The following is a 15,155-nucleotide window of genomic DNA, read 5'->3' on the forward strand; positions in this document are numbered from 1 at the left end:
TTAATCATAATTTTGAAGTTTTTTTGTTGCTTCTTTGGGGTCAGTTTCCTTCAAGTTCCTGTCTTCTATTTACTTATATTGCTCTCTGCCTTTTGCATTAGACATTTCCCTAAATGTCTGATAATCCTTGGCTGTCCATTCATATTTAAAAATGAATTATTAAAAGGCTGATTGGCATCTCTATATGTGTGACAGGGACTGCCAAGTCATGGGCTTGATGGCAGGTGACTGGGGGGGAGGGCTTGACTCTTTAATTAGGGAAACCTACAAAGGTCATATCCACAGCTCTTTTCTCTTGAGGAGGTTAAAACTCCAACAAGGAATCACTTTCAGAATGAACTTCTGAATCTTTAGTATGATGTCCACATTCCTTTTCTTTGAAATACGGTTTTACATGTTCAGTGTTTGTTTTGTTTTCTCCTCACTCTGCTGCAAACAAGGGTACGTGGATTGCCCTTTGGCCACCCTCTGTTTACTTGAGAACGTGCCAAAAAGGAAAAAAAGAGAAAGAAAGGAAGAAACCTTTTCCAAGATGTGCATGTGGAGCAGTGGGCAGCCTTAAGTGCGCTGCTTCTAGGCTAATCCTTTATCCAGCTGGACTGAGCGCCAAAGCCCTCCAAACCCCCGTGCCCCTGTCTGACTTTCTGGGCAGACGGAGAAAATAAAAAGCTACGCCACCCGGCGTGTTCTACAATGAGACCTGTGTCTGACTTTGTTCCCACTGGTAGCAGGTTTTATAGCCTGTCCTTAGTCTCATGTGCCTACTTCCTACCTACTTGTTTTCTGGAAGTTGCAGTTTCTGAGCAGAAAAAGGATGAGAGAACAAGAATGTTTGTAGCATTCTGGTTGTTTTCTAAAAGCAGATGTCCATGTAATGATAAATGGATGATTGCAAACTTTTCAGTCATTGTGATCCTACACCAGGGGCAGACATGGAGGCAGAGATAATGGCTGTTGATCATGGTTTCCAACGTGTCCCATTAACTTTATAGTTGGTTATAATCTCCTTTGATTCTGGCAGCGTGGTGCCCGTTCCCACTTTCAGCATTATTGAAACATTTGTCATCTTCTGTTTCTTTATGCATTACTTCATGGTTTGGAATCGGAGGGATGCTTTGAATCCCAGTCCTATTATTACTGCTCTTTGAGCTTCAGCAAATTACACAATCTTTCTGAATTCTAATACCCTAATCTGGAAAACAGGGATACTATTATCTGCCCGAGAGGGTGTTGGGCTGATTGGATAAGACAGTGCGAGTAGACGATGAGCAAAGTCCAGCATTTTGTCTGCTTAGTAAATGATAGCAAATTTGGTCCTGTGAACCGAAGACACTTTAAACCAGAAGCCTCCAAAGAGCTTAATATTATCAACTGTAGTAAATGCAAAAGCTCCCATCTTTTGTTATGGAGTGCATTCTCCTTCTGCATAGCTTTCAATGGCATAGTCTGAGTCATTATTTCTATTATAATTGTGAGCCGTTTGAATCCCTTTTGCAAACAGAACTATCAATTAATCAATGAATTATTATTTAGCTATTTCTTCTGGATTTTTTTTTTTTGAACCGTAGAAACCAAGGATGCTAACTCATTTGCCTGATTTGGTACAGTAGTGGAAAAATAATTTACCAATTTTTATAACTATGTCAATAATGAGTTAATGTTTAATATCTTTGAGTCAGCATTACTCTAATCCATACTTAAAAATTCGAAGGAGTAAGATAACTGAAGCTTTGAATCCATAATTAATTAGGAAAGAACTATTATATTTATATCGAGATTGATTTCTTAAATTACTTTTCAAGGTATTTTTAAATATCTGAGTTATTATATGCTTCAAATCATCAGAGACTAACATTTAAGCCTCCTTTCCAAATATCAAAGGTCTTGATGCTCTGGGAAGAAAAACTGCCCATCGGCGAACTCTGCGCACTGTAATGGCACATCTACTCTACATTTAGAGCACAGTTTCCAGCTGCAAAGTGCGCAGCGGTTTTTCATTTGTCACCACATGGCAGGAGGGCATTACTGCAATACTTTCATTTTAGTGAAATGACCCCGAGGTCACAAAATGTGCTCAGAGTAACAGAGTGGTTTTCGGCACCACTTAAGTGATTCATTTTGGCACGGGGTCCCAGTGGAAGGAAGTGGGGCTGGGCTGGGAATATCACCTCCTGGGAAAGACGCACTGAGATAGACTGGGTGTGTCTAAAAGTTAAACCATTTTTCCAACAGGTATTCAATGGCATTAGAAGCAACTCTCCCCGGCTAGAGAAACTGTGTAGTAGCGTGAATGTGAGCAATGAGATAAAATCTTCGGGAAACACAATGAAGGTCATTTTTTTCACTGATGGATCCAGGCCGTATGGAGGCTTTGTTGCTTCCTACACATCCAGTGACGACGCAGGTAATGTGGGGTGTTGTAAACACACCTCATTTTAATCAGATGCCCCCAGCAACACTGACAGCGGCAGAGCCACCTAGTTTCCTGTGAGTGATCGGTTACACCTGGGATCTTCGACACATGGGAAACACGCACAGGCAGATAGAGAACCCACTCCAGAGCAAAAAAAAAAAAAAAAAGCTTTCTCATTTTAGAACAAAAACTGCTACTGTGAATTTAAAACTTTTTTCTTAAAATTGCTGTTAGGTGGGCTTCTAGCATGATTCTATGTGACATCACCATTAGGGTTGGTTGCCAGTTACACAGTCCCTGGTCAATTCATTGGTGCTGAAAGAGACCATCTACTTCTTTCTTATAGGGTAACTTCGTATCAGAGAGTAATTAGTTTTACTGGGGACAGAACACATTTGGTTGTTTCTTAGCTATCTATCCATATACATATTTTCAGTGAAAATGAATGGGGGATTTGCATCTGAAATAGAGTATTTCAAAATTAAGCAAGTGTGGCCTCTAATTCCCAGATTGGTGCTATGTGTTTTAAAATTTAGAAGGAATTTGAAGTGAATATTTAAAAAACCAAACTTATTTTATTGATACTGAAAGCATCTGTTTCCTTATTAAAAGAGGCAAATTCAATGGCATTTCAGTGTTATCTGTTTGATCCAATTAAATTATTGGATTGAGTCAAGAATTACTAATCAGAAGCCATTGGGACTCACCACTGTTATATTTGGATATTCTTCCAAGTTAAATATTCATGAACAATAGGCACAAATTTGGAGGTCCTAATGCCCAGCCAAACCCCCAGCCACCTAATCTATACCAACAGGGAAATAAAGAAGCTGATTATTTTTGCACATCATTCCTTTAGAAATTCACAGTAACTTCCACAGCTTGCATGCTCTTGACCCACAGGCGCTTGCTGCACCTAGAAAAACAAATCCAAGCAGTGATGTTGCTGTTGTTATTTTAGTTACTGTTCCTGCATTGTTCGTATCTCTTGTCGTGGCAGGAGTCTCACTCCTCTCTTGGTTGTCTTCTGTTTTCTTAGTGTGCGGTGGGTCTCTCACAAATGCCCCGGGAGGAAACTTCACTTCTCCTGGCTATGATGGAGTCAGTAACTACTCAAGAAACCTAAACTGCGAATGGACTCTCAGCAATCCAAATGAGGGAAATACATCCATTCACATTCATTTTGAAAATTTTAACCTAGAAAGTCACCAAGACTGTCAATCGGATGTCCTTGAGTTTCGAGTGGGTGAGTTCAAAGAGCACATTCTCCCATTTGTCTACAATATTTTGGAGACCACCAACAGCGAAGGGGGTCAAATGGCTATAATATATGCACATATGATCCAAAAGAGCTTTGTTCCAACAAAGCTGTCATTCTGTGTGTGCCCAGCTGAGGAAACATGCCTGTGCACAGTAAATGAGGGGGATCACTGTTTACAACTAGACCCTGTGTCACAATTACTTGGTTTCCTAATATTTGAACTTTATCCAGGACAGACGCTGGGTTGGTTCTACTCTTTGAATAAGTTGAGGGAGTCCCTTTGACTATCATCTACCAATCAAGGCTCCTTTCCTAGGAAACTGGAACTTAGCATGGTCAACATGTATTGGCAGTTTCTTGAACTTAACAGAATTTACAAAGGGGCTGTGAAATTCTTCTTAGGACTTAGACGTTAAAAGAAGTTTTGCAGCTTACCAGATGGAGAAGCACATGGAAGATATTTGGGAAATTAAACTAAAATCAGCCAATTTGTGTTTGTTTTCATGATAGAAAAGGTTTGAAGAGTGCTTGGTGAACCATAATTCTCTTAAGAACTTAAAAACCTCTCCATTCGTGGAAAATTAATCAATTTTAGTTCTATCCTTAGTCAAGGCTTTGTCCGTTAGGTTGCTCCCATTGTTACATTGATAACTTTTTTTTCTCAGTAAATAAATAAGAAGATAGGGGAGAAAAATAATGCTGTCGACTATCCATACTGTCAAAGTTTTGCTTAGTCGAGTGGTGGAGATGTCCTCTGGAAATTATAGGCATCAATGCTAGTTACCTTTGAGAACAAGAAAGAAAGAATTTTCAAGAAGGAGCATTTGGTAACATCTGTGATCACAGACAAAGGGTCTCAGCAAGAGAATCGTCCCAGCTGTTGGAGGTCGATGAGTCTAGAAAAGGCTTATAAGGAAAGTGGAAGTTGTAGCTTGAGAACACTCTCCATGAAATTTTCATAAACCCTCACTACCTCTACCTGGTTCAAAACCACTGGCTGACAGAATCAGGCAGAACTGCCATATAGCAAATTTCAGTCAGTTAAATTTACTCTTCCTTTTAGTCACTCAGATTTAGAGAGTTACAATACCATATATCACTGACTTAGAAAGTCAATGTTGTTCATCTGACAGAGTAAATAGAGAGCAGATAAACGTGAGGTCTGCAGTGCTCTATAAATGTTAATCAAATTTCCAGGAGAAGTAATCGTCATAAAAATATTCAGCTCAAACATGACAGTTCTTGGCCTGAGTGCTGAATATTATGTTCAATTTAGCTAATTGAATACAGTGAAGAAATCTTTAAAATTTTAGGCAGTTGTCATTTATCTTGAGGATATATCTTGTCACAGTTGCTATAATATTTCTTATTACCTAAAAAAAAGGTGTGTTCAAAAGTAGTATTTTAATTAGTTGTATCTCTGTTTGGATATGCTGAAATAATTATGAAAACACAAATTGCAACAAAAACGGCACCTGTAGTAGAGCAAGATTCATACTAAACTAGCACTTTTTGTTTTACTCTGTTGTAAGAACTCATTCTTTTGCAGTTGATAAAGACAGAGAAACTTTTTTCAATGTTTGCTACTAAATCAGAATTTAAATGTATATCAATGAATACTTTGAAATGTTCTTTACTGTCGTTCCTACTGTGTTAATTGGATATATTTCTCAAAAGCTATATAAATAATGGCACTGGGTGTACTATTTTGTTTAGGTGATGCTAATGGGCCCCTGATAGGGAGATTTTGTGGCCCTTCCGGGCCTACAGTGCCATTGGTTATACCTTATCCTCAAGTATGGATACACTTTGTCACCAATGAACGTGTAGAACATGTTGGATTCCATGCAAAATATTCCTTTACAGGTAAGAACTATGATTATAATTTCAATAAAATAATTTATAAACTTTTATAATTTTTCCATAAAGATGTCACATATATTTTGTGACATCTAGATTTTGTGACATATATTTCGTGACATGCCTAGATTTATTTCTAGTTAGCTATCAGTTTTGTTGCTAATGTCAATGAGATTTTCTCAATTGCATTTTTTTAATTGGCTGTTCCCAATATCTAGAAATCTTATAATTTTTATACATTTATCTTTAATCCAGAGATCTGGCTATATTCTTATTAGTTTTAATGTTTTGTCTATAGATTCTCTTTGGTTTTCTGTGCAAACAATCATGTCTTCTGCAAATACAGTCCTTTTTTCTTTCAGCCTGGATAGTTCATTTCTTTTTCTTGCCTTAATTTACTAGCAAGGGTCACCATCATAATATTGAATAGCAGTAATGATAGCATCTCGTTTCTGACCTGAATGTGACTGTCTATGACATTTCATTGTTAAATATATTGGCTGCTTTTAAATTTCCAATAAATACCTTTTATCAGGTTAAAGAAAGTTCTTTCAATTCTTAGTACACAAAAAGATTTTTTTAATGTAAAAACATGAGTGTAAGATTTTATCAAATGATTTTCTACATCTATTTAGATGATCCTATTTTTCTTCCTTTCGTATGTTAATGTGACAAACTATATTGAATGATTTTTTTTTTTCTCTTGGTAAACCATCCTTGCATTTTCAGGATAAATCCTACTTCATCACGATGTGTGTTTTATACATATCACTAGATATTATATGCTAATGTTTTGTATGAGATTTGCATCTGCGACTCTCAGAGTTTGTACCTGAAAATTCAGCCCTACCTACTCCTTTCTGATTCTTTTGGCTGTTAGATTTTTCTAGTCTTTTTTCACGAACATGGCAGGCCTTTTAGAGTCCTGACTTTATGTAAAAGTCTCAATTCCAGCCCTTCCTTTTTTGGAGGTCCCAGGCCATATCTTCTTCTCCTGTCTGGTCACCAAAACTCAGACCCAACCCTGGGTCCCACACCTTGGTTCTTTGTCCTCTCAGACTGCCGTATTTCCAGTTTCACTTCTCTGAATTTGAGTACGCTTATTTTATGTAGATTTTGGATAGGTCCTTTTCTTCCCTTTGAGTTTGCCTATGAATTAAAATATGTTTTGATTATAGTTTTATCTAACATTTCTTTGTGTTATAACCAAATGGCTGATTGAAGGAAGGAATGAGCTTGTTACCTACTCACTCAACCTTCTTGCCAGTTGATTTTTCTTTATCAGATTGAAAGGAAAGAGTCAGGTTCTGGGAAGTATTATTATTTGTATTTAACATCAGACTGTACTATGCCTTAGAAATGTATCAGTTTTTCAATTTTCTATGCTAATACATAATTTGATGGCTGACCATAGACCTGTGTGTTTATTACCAAATGACAAAGCATTTAATTACAGTACTGATCATATTTTTCAAGTTTACCTTTATTTTCACCAGCCTTAGTCTTTTCAAGAAAAGCAATGTTACTTTGTCCCTAGTGCTTTGACTGTGGGTTATGCATATATCTGATTATTCTCTGGTTATGGTACAGATTATCTTCCTTCTCCTTTGTGTTAAACTGGAGCCTGTCTTCACTATGTGATTCTGTTTAATTAACACTATATGGAATGCTATTTCTTTCTAATCTTCCACCCAATTTTACTTTGATTTTATCCAATTCCATTCTTTATTCATTTATACATTTTGTATCATAAAGTATAATGGTGATAAGTGCTACTTTAGTTTTTCGGGGCTTTTTGCTTCTTCTTTAGTCTTACTTAGAGGGTTACAAATCTCATTTCAGATTGTGGTGGAATACAGATAGGGGAGAGTGGAGCGATCTCAAGCCCCAACTACCCAAACCCTTACGATAGCTTGAGCCACTGTGCTTGGTTGTTGGAGGCCCCACAAGGACACACCATCACTGTGAGTTCGAATGACTGGGTAACATGCTTCTCATGCCACAGAACAACAGTTCCATGTCCTGTGTGGGAATGGAGCTCTTTTAGCAAGCAAGTTATCAGAGAGGCTTTGATCCTGCAATCAGATCACTGTTCTGTCTAAAATTCTCTCATTAGAGTACATGTTAAATACAGTGGCATCTGCAACTCTATGATACATGAAGAATGATATCTCTTTTTTAAGCATAGGAGAAGCGACGTATAGAAGATAATTTTACATCATGCAGAGAGGGGTGCCCATGTTCTTGCTATGAGTTGCTATCCCAGCCCAGGGGACTGAATGGGGACCACCCCACCCCCAATGACTCTACTTCCTGGAGAAATATCTCCTCTCAAAATTTCCAAGAGAACCTTCGATGAGGAAAAAGAGCAGAGGGGAGAATTAAATAAGAGACAAAATACAAAATTATATAAATTAAAACAAAATACAAGGATTTATAAGGGCCTTATCTACCTCAAGGTCACAATTCAGGGTGCCTCATTATTTCTTCTTTCTCCTGCAGCTCACGTTCAGTGACTTTGATATTGAATCCCAGAGAGTCTGTTCCTGGGACTCCGTCACTGTCAGGAATGGTGGGTCTCCTAGATCACCCATAATAGGGCAGTACTGCGGAAACTCAAACCCCAGTGCGATCCAGTCTGGTTCTAACCAGCTGGTGGTGATCTTTAACTCAGACCATTCCATACAAGGTGGTGGATTTTATGCTACGTGGAACACACAGACTTCAGGTAAAAGAAATGTTCTCTGCATTTGCTTTTTTTTTTTTTCCAGTGATGTATTTACTAAATTTATTAACTAACTTAAAAATATATACATTTTGTACCTACTCTATGTTGGGCTCAATTTTTGCACATATGATGTCATGTAGCAACCCTGGAGGATTACACAATATCAATACATATCATCTCTGTTTTGCATGAGAAGAAGCTGAGGGTACGTGGGTTGGTAGTTTGCCCGGGACGTGTAGCCAACAACTGGTAGAGTTAGGATTTGAATAAAGGCAGTCAAACCCAGAAACTTTGATCTTAACATTTTATGATGCTGCCTTCAGAGGCAAGAGGGCATGGTATAACCAGGGAACCTCGAGTAATAGAAATATGTGTTGGAATCACATAGTTAAAAATATTTGGAGGGTTAGAGGCAGAAAGCCAAGTGGTGAGGTGAGGGCAGGAAAATAAGCCCCTATCATGAAGAGCCTTGGCTTGTATATTATCCTTGAGCAATGGGGAGCTATTAAAGTTTTGAGGAGTAAGGTGGTAAGATGAGGTCTGTGATTTAGAACAAATGCTGCAGTATGTCGGAACTGAATGAAAATATCACAGATTTGATTAGAGTAGCTATTGTGCACATGTGTGAAAATTATCAGAAAAATGTAAGGACTTGTATCAGAATTTAGGCAAATCTTGAATATCTTACAAGACAATTCTTTGTAGCAGAGTCAGAGTTATTCTGAAGCTCTTTGTAGAATTAGTCAAACTATCCCTCATTGAAAACCACCAGCAGCTATTGAATGTAAAAGTGAGTTTTAGATGAATCACTGATTTCCAAGGGTTTGACAGCAAAATATTTGGAGAATTCTCTTTAACTTAATTTTGCATTGAATTCATATTTTTCTTTGAACATATTTTAAGAGTATTAAAATAACCCTGATTTTTCTTCCTTTTAACCCATGTGATTTATTTTTATCCCTCAGTCGGTATCAGTATGAATGAGGCAGATTTGTTTAATGGAAGAATTTTCCCCAACTCAAAATCACTTTCTCTAGTCCAGTATGCTAGAGTAAAATTACAAATGAATGTAGAGTTGTATTTTCATGTGTTAGTGACAATGAAATACAGAACTTGGCACTGGTAGGTTACATAGACTATGTAGCATCAAGGAGAATAAAAAATCTTGCTGTTGTTTGAAGACAACATAGAGGTCTGTCCTCTTTATGGCAAGGACTAGTGGTCTCAGTTGAGTTCAGTGCAGCTGTGACACAGTTGTATTAATAACAGCTGAAGTTTCCTCTTGATTCAATGCACCTTTCCATTTATTGAGAGATCTTGCTTCATACCTGCCCTGAAGGTGGGTCATCTCTAAGGAAACATGAACTGAAATCTCACATTTAGAAATGTTCCTTCTTAAGCAGTCTTGGGTTTCCAAAGTTGCTATTTTTCTTGCAAATTGATGACATTTTATATGACAATATTTCAGGTTGTGGTGGAATATTTCATTCAGCTAACGGTACAATCAGATCCCCTCACTGGCCTCAGAACTTCCCTGAAAACAGCAGATGTTCCTGGACAGTCATTACTCACAGAAGTCAACACTTGGAGATCAGCTTTGACAATAACTTCTTCATCCCCAGTGGTGAGGGACAGTGTCAGAACAGCTTTGTGAAGGTTAGTACATTTAACTGGGGCCAAACTGCTTTCACAGACGTAAATGTTTAAGGTAGAAATCACTCACTGTCTCTCAAAGTAAGAAAAGGACGACTTTGCTGCTTGGATTTCTTGGGCAAAACAGTGAGAAACCTTGACTGTTAGGAGTTAGAATTTAAACCACAGCACAACATACTGCTCTGTGATATTTCATTTGCTAATACCTAGGCAAAACAACTTAATTGAGGAGATTGTTCTTTGGCCTTATTAAATTCTCATGAACGTTTCTTTTGGAAACTAAGAGAGAAGGCTAGTTTTCTTTCCTTCCTCCCTTCCTTCCACTGTTCCTTCCTTCCTTTAATTTTCTTTCTTTTCTAATAGATTCCAAAGGAAAAATGCCATTTCCAATGTAAGGCACCGCCACAGGCGAAATTTAAAGTATGCAGCAAAAATTACAGAAGGTTGCAGAGTAGCTACTTCCAGCCTTCACCCTGGACCTTAACAGCCCACAGTTGAAAAGACCACAAGAGACTCGTTTTAAAATGATAGCAACAGGGCAGTCGTCCAGGCTCTTTTTGTCTAAAGTGACACAAACTCTGCTCACGTGGCACTGACTTTTCACTTTCCATTGACTTACAATCATTATGGTTTCATTACAAATTCATTTAATCTGTGCTATTTTACATCTTCTATGTTGTATCTCTAAGGAGCTGTGCCTTTTAGTGGAAAGAAGATTGGCCTTAAGGTCACGTTAGCCCGACTCCGTTCATAGCTCTCATGCTTACCACTTGCATGTTCTGTGAGCTAATTAAACATTTGGGCTTCAAACTGTCCAAGTATAAAATGAAGAGAATGATTCCTCCTTTAGTAGGATTGTGTTAAGCATTGGAGGCGTTATCATATAATAACATAAATAGTGCTAAGCACTTGAAACATAAAATCGCCTAATGAGCAGTTTATTGTTGATGTTATTATTTCCTATCATCTCTCAAACTATGTTTTATATCTCATTGATCCATGCTTACTGTTTAAATGAAAATCTCATATAAAATGTGTACATAATAAACACGTTTAATATACACTTTTCCTCATTGCTTTTTCTATAAAATAAATGAACTCTTTTATCATGAAATGAATCAATATCAAGTGTGTGAACTTAAGTAAAGCCTTGAACGTTCTCCAAGTGTAAAAGTGGAATGTGAGCAATGCCTTGGGCTCATTCCTCCTCTGGACAGCATGCGAGGGCCTTCGACGACACCACAGGCCAGTGGGATCGTTTGGGAACCTGCCAGAAATAAACGGCCAGGGGAAGCAGTTTTTCTCTCCTGCTGGGCCTGACACTCCTGTTTCTGCAAGAGACGCTGCTGCGTGAGTGGGCGGAACTAGCAAAGGGACCCAGCGACAGCAAGCAGCCTGAGTGGGAAGCCCCTCTGTGCCTGACAGCCTGAGACTCTCTTCTCCTGTCCAGAGACACCAGGTCAGCTGGGACTGGAGAGAAGGGACCCAGGCCAGAAAGTGGCCCAATCTAGGAAGCCTCCTTGTCCCCAAGGGGCCAAGTCCCTCCTTCCCAACCCAGAGATGCTGGGGCCAATGGGCAGAATTGGCAGAGGGCCTGCAGCCACAACAAGCATCTTGGTCCAGGAAGCCTCGTTCTCCTCTCAACTTAGAGGTGCTCCTCCTCCACCCAGAGACATGGGAGCACTCAGGGGGCACTGGTAGGGGATTCCTACCATACCCTTCCCCTCCCACTGACATACACACAGAGGCCAAACCAAGTGAAGCATCCTCTGTCCCCTCAGGGAGCCCCAGCAGCACCGTATAAGCTGCTCGAAGATTCTGAAAAGTGAAGAGCCATTGGAACCACAACTCAAAAAAGTATGCAAGACCACAGGGTAGACGTAAACAGGCTGACTGCCTGCCTGCTCAAATGAAAGATTTAAGTGGGGCCCAGAGTCCCATAACATAATAAATAAAATGTTTGGGATATAACCACGAGTCACCCATCATACTAAGAATCAAGAACATCATGACTTGAGTGAGAAAAGACAAATCAAGTGATGTCAGCACTGAGACCCATCAGACATTGGAATTCCATAACAAGAATGTTGATGTAGCTGTCATAAAATGTTTCTGCAATCACCAACAATCGCTTTTGAAACAAATAAGCAGTTAGAAAAGCTCGGCAAAGAAAAATGGTAGCTATAATGAAGAACTAAATGACAATTATAGAACTGAAAAATATAATAACAGAAATAAAGAACTTTATGGATGGGCTCAATAGTAGAGTGGTGACAGGGAGTAGAATCAATAAACTTGAGAACAGAACAAGAGAATTCACCCAATCTGAACAACAAAGAAAAAATAGGCTAAAAAATAAAAATGAAAACACGAACAGAGCCTTAGAGATACATGGACAATAATGAAAGATACAACATTCCCTCAGAAGGAGAGAGTGCAGCTGAAAGAATAGTCTGAGAACTAATGGCTATAAACTTCCCCTATTTGGGAAAAAACCCATACACCTATAGATTCGAGAAGCTGAGTGAACCCCAAACAGGATAAACACAAGGACATTCAAGCCAAGAGACATCCTAATGAAACTTCTGAATACAAAATGCAAACAAAAAATCTTGAAAGCAGTCAGAGAGAATTGAGACTTTACCTATAGGATAAGACCAGTTTGAATGAAAGCAGATTTCTCATCTGAAACCATGGGGGCCACAAGGAAATGCTACTATATTTTTCAAGTGCTGTGCACCATCAATTTTATATCTGGAAAACTATCCTTCAGGAATAAAAAGGAAATTAAAACTTCTCACATAGAGGAAAACTAAAGGAAATTGTCACTAAGAGAGCCCTAGCCCTAAAGGGCATCAAATGTTCTTAAAACAAAAATGAAATGATTCAAGAAAGTATCTTGAAGCTTCAAAAAGGAAAAATGAATGAGGAAAGAGCAAAAATATGTGTACATGCATTATACAGATGTTAAGCACATGAAATGATGTTCAGCATCATCAGCTATTAGAGAAAGCTGAGCATTCTTGAAGTTCTTTGTTAAAGAACTTGAGGCTATTTATTAAGTTTTGGCTTTTCTCACTGCCTGTTCAGTCCTGTTTGTAAAAATATAGTATATGAAGATATTAACTCTCAGTACATTGTATTTGTAATTTTAGAAAATGTGGATAGAAAATCGCTGTATACTGTTTCCCTGAGTAGTTGATTAAGGAGAAAAAAAATCTTAAAGAGATTAATAGGTAAAACTGGGAGTTTCTTTCCTGACATTATTATTGATCTTAGGTGTTTCAAAGAATATCTGTGTTTTTGTTCTCAGTAGCTCTGGTGCCAGCACCACCATTATCTACTAAATGGCAAATTTAATTTGTCTCTAGTAAGGTGACTAACAGCTGAATACCTAGTGTTTGAAAATCAATTGAAATGATATGGCTTCAAAGAGCCGAGAAATATTCAATCAGTGCTATGAATCAGTGCTGTTTCATACCTCTTCCTGTGGACTGATTTCCCAGTTGAAATATTTTTAATGGCCTGATGTTTTATTGTTCTGTTCAATGAATAGCCTTGAAAGAGATATGTTCAGAATGAGTAATTATTTATAATTTGATGTGATAAAACTGTTGAATAGGCAAATAACACGAATCCATTACAGGATGTTTAGCAATATCCCTGGATACTACGCCCCCCACCCCAACTGTGACAACCAAAAATGCCTCTAAACATCGCCAAATGTCCCGAGGGAAGGCAAAATTGCTCAACGTTGAGATCTGAGCTAGGGTGGTCTTCCCTGGTTAGCACATTTAGTGGTCTTTATTGTATGTTATACATATTCATTACCTAATATAAATATTTTCATAGAGTGACTCAACATTTTAAATATCTCTCACCTGACCCAAGGTAAAACCCTCCTGATTTCCTGCATCCTCTCTTTTCCTCCTATTCTCTGTATTATAACGTTTTACAAAACCAAGTTTCCTGTGGCTCCCCGACAAGGTCAGAACAGTGGCCCAAATCTCTGCCACGCCCTGAGGCCTGCTTGGGCTGCCCCTGTGGCCCCTGTCTGCTGCCTCCCTCTCACTTGACTCGGTTTCCTCCCCAGCCCTGGCCCGTCCTGCCATGCTGCCATTGGGGTTTGGCAGGCTCACCACCCCCAAATGTGGGGAAGCCCCCGGTTATTCACTCTCAACACCTCCATTACCACACCCTGTTTCGTAGTTATAACTTCTCACTTAAATCTGTGATCCTATGATTAATGTCTCTCTCCTTTCCTGGGATGATTAAAATTGGTTTGATTGAAAATTTTGGTGTGTACCATTTATTGTCCAGTAACTATTTTTCTCACGAGTATATAAATGAAGTCTGTCAAGGTGACCAGACCAATTAAATGACAAGCCCAGGTCTACTTGGGAGTTGCCAACCCCATCTTTAATAAATAGCACATTCAGTCTTTTCTTCAAAATGAACCTTAAAATTCAACACTGCCAAGAAGTGTTCTATGATTTATTCCAGTTTATGCTAATTACACGTAGAGCTCACATCTGCTTTCTTCATGCTCCACAATGTGTTAATCTCCACGTGCTTGGTGACATTCTCTAGCTGCGACCACAGGTTGCCATTTTCCTGGGATCAGTGACGAGTGCCACCGAATTCACTCGGCTGCTGGGTCTAGCTCAGCACCCAGCAAGCTCAGCTAGGTCAGGCCAACCAGAAACTAAGAGGAAACTGAACAGTGACGGATTTTTTTAAAAAAAATCATTGCCCAGCTACATGAAAATGAACACAGTCTCCTTAGAGGACTCAAGAATGGGATATGCTATTTCAAAAGCAGGTTTAAAAAAGAAAAACTATTCTCAAAAGAAAATATTGCAGGTCTGCCTGTGTTTTATTTATTCTTAATGTTTAGTTCTCTGTACACCTGAGTACCATTTATTTTCAAGCCCAAGCCCATTAAAATATTGTGGGGAAAACCTGGAGCATTAAGTCCTGTTTATGACCCTGTAGGTGTGGGCAGGGACCGTGGAGGCCAACAGGAACCTGCTAGCCACGGGCTGCGGGATCGTGGCTCCTGCTACCATCGTCACACCAGGCAGCGAGTTCACTGCTGTTTTCCAGTCCCAGGAGACGCCAGCTCAGGGCTTCTCTGCGTCCTTTGTAAGCCGTAAGTAGCCCTAAGAACAAACCCAGAGGTCCTTACAGGCAGGGTTGGCTGGAACAGCAGTCCAAGGGAAGAAGCATGAGTGTGTCAC

The 15,155-nt window shown here is 39.0% G+C and overlaps 1 protein-coding gene across 1 annotated transcript in view; it reads left to right on the forward strand.

Moving 5' to 3' along the window:
- The window catches only part of CUBN (cubilin), a 234,572-nt gene that overhangs the window by 162,308 nt on the left and 57,109 nt on the right, over nucleotides 1-15,155 (forward strand). The window contains exons 49-55 of the mRNA XM_012753774.3: nucleotides 2,233-2,404; nucleotides 3,453-3,659; nucleotides 5,391-5,540; nucleotides 7,377-7,498; nucleotides 8,037-8,262; nucleotides 9,731-9,918; nucleotides 14,911-15,067. Coding sequence (XP_012609228.2) covers nucleotides 2,233-2,404; nucleotides 3,453-3,659; nucleotides 5,391-5,540; nucleotides 7,377-7,498; nucleotides 8,037-8,262; nucleotides 9,731-9,918; nucleotides 14,911-15,067 — 1,222 coding nt within the window. The remainder of the gene's footprint in view (nucleotides 1-2,232; nucleotides 2,405-3,452; nucleotides 3,660-5,390; nucleotides 5,541-7,376; nucleotides 7,499-8,036; nucleotides 8,263-9,730; nucleotides 9,919-14,910; nucleotides 15,068-15,155) is intronic.

The sequence above is a fragment of the Microcebus murinus genome, chromosome 25 (assembly GCF_040939455.1).
Source record: "Microcebus murinus isolate Inina chromosome 25, M.murinus_Inina_mat1.0, whole genome shotgun sequence".
NCBI classification, from domain to species: Eukaryota; Metazoa; Chordata; class Mammalia; order Primates; family Cheirogaleidae; genus Microcebus; species Microcebus murinus.